At 49.8% G+C, this 8,838-nt stretch overlaps 1 protein-coding gene across 2 annotated transcripts; it reads left to right on the top strand.

The window, feature by feature from the left end:
* Window positions 1-434: 434 nt before the first annotated feature.
* On the top strand, window positions 435-3,260 carry RPL29 (ribosomal protein L29). 2 transcript variants are annotated; one of them, XM_021533719.3, is made up of 4 exons: window positions 435-541; window positions 761-805; window positions 2,039-2,103; window positions 3,020-3,260. In XM_021533719.3, the coding sequence occupies exons 2-4, from the start codon at window positions 769-771 to the stop codon at window positions 3,143-3,145; spliced, it is 228 nt and encodes a 75-aa protein (XP_021389394.1). In that variant the 5' UTR covers window positions 435-541; window positions 761-768; the 3' UTR covers window positions 3,146-3,260. The 2 variants fall into 2 exon arrangements, with proteins under 2 accessions (XP_021389394.1, XP_077642218.1); XM_077786092.1 differs by lacking the exon at window positions 435-541 and having other exon boundaries at window positions 742-805.
* The last annotated feature ends 5,578 nt before the right edge of the window (window positions 3,261-8,838 follow it).

The following is an 8,838-nucleotide window of genomic DNA, read 5'->3' as shown; positions in this document are numbered from 1 at the left end:
ACCCGCCCTGAGGAGCGCTGCCTGTGCGTGACTGAACTGCGTGGGACGCGCAGGCGAACCCGGCCCGGATTCCGACGGGCCCGAGGGCCTCGGGCTCCCGCGGCGGCCGGGCAGGGCCCCGCGCAGGGCGGCCTCGGCTCCGCTCCCGGCTCCGCTCCCGGCTCCGCTCCCGGCTCCCTCCTCCGGCCGGCGGAGGCCATGGGCGGGGGGCACCTTAGTGGGGGGACCGTGTTGCTGGGGACCGCGTTGCTGGGGGAACCGGGTAACCGAGGGACTGGGTCCGCCACGTCGCCGGGTGTTGCGGTGCTGCCGCGGCGCGGCCTTCCCGGGGCGGGAGCGACCTCAGGTCCCTCACGGAGCCGCAGCGGGAGCGGCGGCCGCGGGAGCCGGGGCGGTGCGGGCAAAGAGCAGCGGCTCGGGAAGGCAGCGGGGAACCTGCCGGGCGGAACTGCAGGACACGGGGTTCCGGCCCGGCCCTGATTCCCGGCAGCCCCCGCGGTGCTCCCTCTCTTCCGGTCCGGCGGCGGCGAGCGCGGCTCCGGTAAGGGCGGCCCCGGCACCATCCGCGCCCATCCGGGATCATCCGAGCCCATCCGGGATCATCCGAGCCCATCCGGGATCATCCGCGGGCCGGGCCCGGCTGGGCCGGGCCGGGGCTGTCGGAGCGGGGCCGCAGGCGCGGCTCGGGGCCGGGCGGGCTCTGTACGGGCCCGGCCCGGCCCTGCCCGGCCCGGCTGAGCCGTGTGTGTTTCTCCCGCAGGTGCGACCATGGCCAAGTCCAAGAACCACACCACGCACAACCAGTGTGAGCGGGGCTTTAACCGGGCCGGGGCCGGCGCGGGGATGGCAGCACCGCCTGCCCGGGGGTTTGTGGCGAGATAAGGTGGTGTTGTACAGAGATCGAACGGGGGATTTGAAGGAGTGGGATAAGAGTCGGGATCTCTTTGGGCTCAATGTAGAATTAATACGTAGGTAGGAAAATAGGACCTTTTACTGTGGCAAACTGGGGCTCGGCCTCTTCTAGGTAAGCAGCAATAGGGTGGCAGGATGCAGACTCAAGCTGTGCCAGGGGAGGTTTGTGTTGGACATTAGGAAGAATTTCTTCACAGGAAGGGTGGTCGGACATTAGAATGGGCTACCCAGAAAGTTGGTGGTGTCCCCTACCTGGAGGTATTCAAGGAAAGGCTGAACGTGGCACTCGGTGCCATGGTCTGGTTGGCTGGGTGGTGGTGGACTCGAAGATCTTGGAGGGCTTTTCCAGCCTGAGAGATTCCATGGTGGCCATCACCAGCTGAGCAGGCAGAGGACAGGCAGGCAGGACATTTTACAAGAGCAGGCAATGACAGGACACAGGGGAATGGTTTCACACTGACAGAGAGTAGGCTTAGGTTGGATATTAGGAAGAAATGCTTCCCTGTGAGGATGACACAGATTGCTGTGGCTGCTCCATCCCTGGAAGTGTCCAAGTCCATGTTGGACAGGGCTTGGAGCAACCTGGTCTGGTGAGAGATGTCCTTGCCCTTGGCAGGGGTGGAACAGGATGGTCTTTAAAGTTATTTCCAACCAAAACCATCTTGTCATTCTGTGATGTTCCTGAAAAGCTTTGTCCCTGGGGTCCTGTGCAATCCAGAGATGGCCACAGTGATGAAAGAGTTCGTGTTTGGGGTCTTCTCATCAGTGCTGTGACTTAGCAGAGGTCACCAGTAGGTTCTGCTTGGCCCTGCACAGTGAGTGACAGTGCCCTGTGACACTGACCACAGGGGCTTCCATTTATTAACGAGTGAGGCTTTTTGCTCTGCTGGTGGTGCTGCCAGGGTGTCAGTTAATGAGCTGACTGAAATCTTTGCATTGGAAGCCCATGCAAAGGGATGAGCTTAGAGAGTTGTTCTTAATTCAAATGTAGTTTGGATAGGAAGGGTCTAAAAATTGTCTATTCCACATCATTTTGATAGTCAGGTACACTTAGAAAAGAAACTAATGCAGCTGCTGAATAATAGCATAAAATGTAATTTAAATATTTGTATTATTTTCCACGTAGCCCGTAAGTGGCACAGAAATGGCATCAAGAAGCCCAAAACCCACAGATACGAATCTCTCAAAGGGGTGAGTATTTCTGCTGAGATTCCCAGGCTCTTGAGTCACTGAGGCTTAACCGTGAAAAAAAGAGTTTGTATTATTTTGACTGACACAGTTTTTTGCAGAGGCCTGTTTCCAGGGGTCAGAACCACTGTGGGGTTCAGTTCTTTTACTTACCTGGCATGCAGCTGGGATATTTCTCACCCACATGAAATCTGCCCTTTTATGTCTGTAAAACTGCATTTTAGTCAGTGGCCAGTTGTGTCCCTGTCCTCTTCTGGTGGCTGTCACTGGGTGTTGTTTCCATTAAAACAAACACTTGCCAGTTAAATTGTTAATTTCCCTTTTGGGTTCTGCTGTGTCTCCTTCTCTTCTCCTCTGCTCTCTCCTTCAATATTGTTTTACTGTCTATTATAATCCAGATAATTTCACTTACAGGAAATTAAAAAAAAAGAGAGAGGAAATAGCATTCGTGGACAAAACACATGAAAGTGACAGTATATTGCTTTTTCTGAAATTATCCAAATGGTACAACAGGATCTTTTTCCATACTTGAAAGTGAAAACAGTTCATTTTGTGTTAGGGGAAGGTTGTGATTTTATTTGCTTTGTAGATGTCACGGTCTACAAAGCTTTTTGGAAGTGATGTAAAAATTTTTCTTCCACAAAGCTCAGTGGGGGTTCAGTCCTGCCTCTCCTCCAGCTTTGCCTGTCCTATTCTTTATGTTTATTGCTGGGGTTTGGGATTTTTTGTTTGTTCATGGTGGTTAATGAAAACAGCTGTTAAAGCCTGGTTGCAGATGAGTAATCTTGTTGAAAAATCAGAAAAGAAGTCTGAACTAGTCACAGCCTACATTTGGGAGTAATTGGAACAATATGGAGCTATAAGTGTTTTTATAGATGGCTCTTCTGCAGCATGGCTTATTTTTCTTTTATTTTTATAGGTTGATCCCAAGTTTCTGAGGAATATGAGATTTGCAAAGAAACACAACAAGAAGGGGCTGAAGAAGATGCAGGCCAACAATGCCAAGCAGGCAGCTCAGCAAGCTGCTCTGCAGAAAAAGGACTGATGTGCTTGAACAAGATGACCCAGTTTTCTTACTGGCATGTGTGTTACAGCATTTTTTAAAAATAAAATTGTATGTAACAAAGCCTTCACCTCCTGAATTTGAGGAGGGCCCTCCAGAGGCCTTGTTTGAGTTGTATTTTAGCTGCCAGCTGTGCATCAAGCCTGTGAGTAGTGATCCAGGGGAGCCTGACTGGCTTGTGGTTCCCTGGATCCTCTTTGTGCTTTTGAAAACTGGGGTGGCATTTTCTTTCTCAGGTACCACGACTTTAGTGGTAATTCCTGGTGTTGTTACAGCAAGGTGAAATTTCCAAGGGCTGTTACATGTCTGCTGCTTTGCTGTGTGGTTCTCTACAGCTGTGGAATCCAGGGAGATAGGAGGGGAAGGAGTGCTGGTTGTGGTGTGGTGTTGGAAACCACAGGAGTTTGTGCTGGAGTTGGTGTGTGTTGTATCCTGAAATATTTGTAGACATTGAAGTATTAATGGAGCTACCCATGAGAATATGTAAGGGTTTGGGAATATAGAAAATGCAAATTTTTAATAGTGACTTGATTTTAGGGAATGCCTTTCACTCCAGTAACAAAATTACTTTCTGATGAAACATGCTGGCTTGGGGAGATGAGGGGAATAATGTGCAAAATCCTGGGAGGAGCTGAGGCCGGGTTTTGCTCCTGCTGTTTTGTACATCAGGAGAAGGCTTCACTCTCCAGAGCCCCCTCAAAGCTGACCCAGGCTTTGCTTGCCACTTCTGGTAGGAGGCACCTGTTGGAATGCAGCCAGCTGCTCTGGAATTGCAGTTCTGTGCTTGTCCACCCGATGGGGTAAAGCAGCAGGGCTGGAAGTTCACACGGACCTTCTGACTGCAGTAGAGCAGAAAAAAAAATTAACTAGAACATCCAATTAATGTACTTTATTTTTTGAATAGTTTCGTCAATTACCAAAATTACATGCATTAGTTTGAACTCTTTCTGGCTTACATTCAAAAATCTTTCCCCAGTTCCAACTTTTTAATTGTTTTTGACTGATGAGGAAAACCCACCCACCTTAAAACAAAGCAATATAAAGAGATTTACTAATTTGGAACTTGCAAGTCAAGGGGGTTGTAAAGTCAGGGGTGTCTGTAGCCCTCAGCTGTCTGATTCCTGCTGTGTGCATCTCTTGGGCTTTTATGGAGGTTGGTGTTTGTCAGCCTGTTAAAAACAAGTGTTTGAGGAACTTAGAGGATCACCAGCAAAGTATCAGTAAAAACCCAATTTAATATTAAGCAGCAGCATGACAGTTCATTGCCAGGGCTCACTCCACTGCTTGCTAGATGATTAAGGCACAAAGGCACACAGTGGAGTTGTTGCTGGTACTGAAGGAGATGGGAGTGGCTGGTCCAGTGAGGGTCAGTGTGATCAGTCTGGTGTAGATGTGTGTTAAAAGAGCAAAAGGAAAAAACCTCTGAACAGAGCGCTTAGTGTTTGTCACTTTACACCTTTACCTGTGTGTCTGCAGATTTTCTGCCCAGTGTCAGTTCTGCATTTTAAATCTCTAGCACTACAACTTTTCCATAAGAAAAAGGTAAGAAGGGAGATTTCATCTCAACCCCCTTGAAGTCTTGTCAGAGTGCTTGTGTTGTGAGTAGCTCGCCCACAAGATGCAGTCTGAGGGAAGAGAGGCAAGGGCCAGGCTGAGAAGAGGATGTTGGAATGTTAACAAGAAGCAGAGGGTGAAATTTGGGCTTCCTGTGGCTCCAGGCAGCTCCCCAGGCCTGCCTTCAGAAGCAGCCTTTTCATCTCGCTGCCCTTCATGCTGCCCTTCAGTGGGACAGCTTCCCAAATAAGGGCTTGCTGACTTTCTGACCAAAATAGCGGCTGCGTGACAAAATGCAGCACAGAGGAACGTAACCTTAATCCAGGCATCATTGTGTAGCAAGAGAGAGGAATTTTGTGAGCTTCCACAGCAGGTGTCAGGTTTGTTGTGTGCTCCCTGCACACGTGGTGGTTCTGCAGGGCACTGCCTGGACATCGGTGACCACCTATTGCATTTGCTAGCCCTGTGACACCTGTGTTCACAGCTTTCCTCTCTGTACAGTTGTCCCAGCCCTGAAGGTGAAGCTGTCGGGGGGAGTTTTATGCTGACTCTGCCTCTGGGTGGGTTTCCATCCTCTTTCTCTGGCAGTGTGAAATTATTTAAGTTTGATTGGTGAAGTGAGGTTGGAGATCCTTTTTGAGGACATGACATATACAGAGCCCAGGAGGGGGAACCTGCAGCTGTGGCCTACTTGAAACTATTCCTATTACGCAGAGCTGTCTCATCTTTGATACTTGAAAACTTCAAAACTCTTGTGATGAAGTGTTTGGCATCCTGCAGGAAGACAAAGAGCTCAAAAGCATCTCGGTGCTGAACAACTGCTGTACATCAGCTTATTCATCTCATGCTTGCTGCTGCTGTACGTCATACTTGCTGCAGATTACTTCTCCCCTTTGCAATTAAGAGGACTCAGTATCAAGTTCCAGTTTGGCTCCTTTCTCTGCTTTGACTTAAAAAAGAAAAAAGGCAAAGGGCGTGTAACCAAATGCCAAATCATCTCGTTTGGCAAAGGTGAGCCATTGCTCTGAAAGCCAAGAGCACAGAACCGGGGGAGTGGGAAATCAAAGCCCTGCAAAATGCTCTGATGGGGCAAGGCGTTAACTGGGGACATGGATGTTCACAGTGATGATAAAAAGTAGGGCTGGACAGGTGTTGCCTAGTGTGGTCAAAAAGAAGCAGCAACAGAACAGGAGCTCTGCTTCACCCAAGTTTCAAGGCTGTTGCATGTGTTTCTACACCACAGGGGCTTAGGCTTGGTGAAGTGTTTATCTGATGTACTTAGCTCATGTTACACTGGCACTGCCCTGTTGGCAGATTTAGGCAGAGATTTTATTAGGGGAGAGTACGAAATTTCATCTAAGCTTCCTTCAGTCACTTGGTACACACAGCAAAGTTTTATTGAGGGCTGAGGAGAGGCCTCAAATACACTGATAAAGCTGTAAACCAAAGCAGGAGTTTAAGTCTACAGCAAAGGCAAGCAGATGAATGGCCTGAGAACTGTGGCTGTGTCTGGTGGCATGGGCTGCTGTCACCTGCCTGCACAGCTCCTGTCTCTGCTGGGGAGGTAAGAGCACACAGATCTAGGGACTGTTTTAGAGACTGGTAAATGGCTTTTTGCCTGCTGTAAAAAAAAAAAAAAAAATAAAATAAAATAAAAAATTAATTGCTTTTTCTTCCCAGACAATGTGGGCTTTTGTCACATACCTCAAATGCTTTTGAGCACCAGAGGTTCACTACACGTGCAATGAAAACTGCAAACTGATTTGGAGTTGCACAGATCCATGGATTCCTCAGGGTGGTTTTCATGCACTGTTAGCACATCCCCTGTGTGGGGGCTCAGCCAGGCTGATCCTCCAGTGGGGACTGTTTTTTCAGCCTGCTCACCCACTCGCTGGCCTGTCATGTCATGTTACATTCCTTGTGCAGTTGTTCCTGTGTTTCAGCCAACTGTGAAATCCACCCACAGCTTCTCACCCTGCAGCATTTGCTGTCTGACTGGGAGGACAGGCCATGTGTTAAGGCAGTCCAGCCTGGCAGCAGTTTTCCTGGCTTCCCAATCTTCTGTTCTAAGGACTAATAGACCCAGTGTATCTGCTCTTCTAGTGGCAAGTTTTGGCTGTTACAAGACCTTTATCTTCTCTCCAGGCACCACCTTCCCCTGTGTTACTCTTGGAAAAGGGTGGGCAGCAGGTGCAGCTGTGGTTTTCTGCTGCCAGTGCCACTGAGCCAAGGGGGAAGAGCCAAGACAGTGGGCCAAGTGGCTCTTCCCTGCCAGCCTTTGCCCTGGGTCACAGCACAGTCCAAGCTACCAAGCTGACTGAAGGAAAGGGGTTAACATTATTTTTTTTCTTGTTCACCCTCCAGGGAGCCAAAACCTATCAGTAAGCAGTGGAGAATATCTTGGAGAAGTCCTTCTTGGATGCTGGAACTGGGCCAGGGCAGAGGAGGATAAGTGGTCTGTCAGTGCTGCCTGATGTGATGTGAGTGCAGGTTGCCCGTGGGCTGGGTGGCCATGGGTGTGGGGACAGCTGGCATCACTTCAGCTCCTGCCTGAATCCCAGCTATTGGCCACTCTGGAGGTTCCAGGCCTGGGGTAAAACATTCTGCGTCCTCACAGGTTTCAGTGGGAAACAACTGCTGCTGCTACACTGCAGAGATGGAAAATGTTTCTTTTTCATCTCTAGGCTACAGATTAGTTGGAAACAGAATCTAGTTACACCTGGGAGCATTTCCTGTCCCAGGGTTCTTAGACCCATATTTCCATTGCCTTCTGGTGCACCTGTAATCCTGCTGAATCTGCAGTAGCTATGGCATCAAGGGCTTGGAACCCTTGGGGAGACTCCTCTGAGTGGGTCAAACAGATGTTTGCATTAGGGCTGTTTCCAAAATACCCTAGGTTTCTAGCTGACAGGTTCATTTTCTTAGTTTTTCTGTTGTTATAAGCCTTGGTTGAGCAAAATACTTAGTGCTGCTTGTCCAGAGGAAAGACACAACCATGTCCTTGCAAACAATCAACCACCTCTCTCATCCCTCTTTTCCCTGAACTGCAATATATCATTATTGCTATAAATGAGATTATGTTGCAGCTGCTTTAGAGTGTTATTGCCACAGAAGTGGGGAAAAAAAAATCTAATTTTGGGAGGAAAGGCAGAAGGACAACCCAGCAGACGTGAGGCACTGACCCAGCAGCGTGGCCACCCAGGGCTGAGGGCAGCATCGCTGGGGCTTGCACCAACACAGTCCCGTGCTTGCCCTGCCAATGTTTATTTTGCTTGGGTAAACGATTGACTTTAGCAACACGACTGCAATGTGTGAGTTGTGCTGGGGCTGTAATTTGATGGGAGGAGGCAGCTATGTGCAGGGAGAGCTGCTAATGCCACAGGAATGCTGTGCTTCCTTGGGATGAGAGGAGACGGTGCTGGGGACAGCGCAGCTCCTTGGCCCTGCTGTCACCCTGTGCCTGGGAGCTGAGAGCCAGAGTCTGGTTGTGCATTTCTCAGTGGCTCAAATTGATGTGATTTGCCAGGGAAAATTGGGTGTCTCATTTTTTGTAGTGAGGCTCCCACCCAGGGCTGCAGGAGGACTATGACTACCTGCCTCCCACTAGGCTGAGAGAGACAGGAAGGAGCATCCAGTCCAGCTCAGGAATGGCTTTTATTCATGTTTCCAAAGCAAATTGAGGTCTTCTTTTGGCATTACAAGGTGCCAGTCAGGCTGGCAGGAAGGAGGAGGCGGTGTACCCTCAGGATAGCCAGGGTGAGAGTAGGGAGGAGAGGGACTGTCCCTGGCACATGGATTTCAGTGATGGCTGAAGGGGGTTTTCATTCATATTTCATTGCTAAAATGCTGCCAGCACTCCAGTTAAACCAGCAGGCACCAGTGCCAGCTTCTGAGTCTCATGGCAGGGTGAGGAGATGGAACATGGCTCCCCACCGTGCACCCATGGCCCTGTTGGATGGACTTTGCCATTGGGCTGGCAGCAGGATACCTCCTTGGAGGCTTAAAGCTCCAGCTGTGATGTCACCTTGCCAGAAGCAGTCCTCAGCAGTGGTTTCATTAATCATGAGTACACAACGTGTGAAGCTGTCACTGAACCTCCAAGGAATGACCAGCTGAGGCAC

This window comes from Lonchura striata, chromosome 12 (assembly GCF_046129695.1).
Source record: "Lonchura striata isolate bLonStr1 chromosome 12, bLonStr1.mat, whole genome shotgun sequence".
In the NCBI taxonomy this organism is placed as follows: Eukaryota; Metazoa; Chordata; class Aves; order Passeriformes; family Estrildidae; genus Lonchura; species Lonchura striata.
Note: the sequence above shows the minus strand (reverse complement) of the source record. Positions and strands in the feature narration are given on the sequence as shown.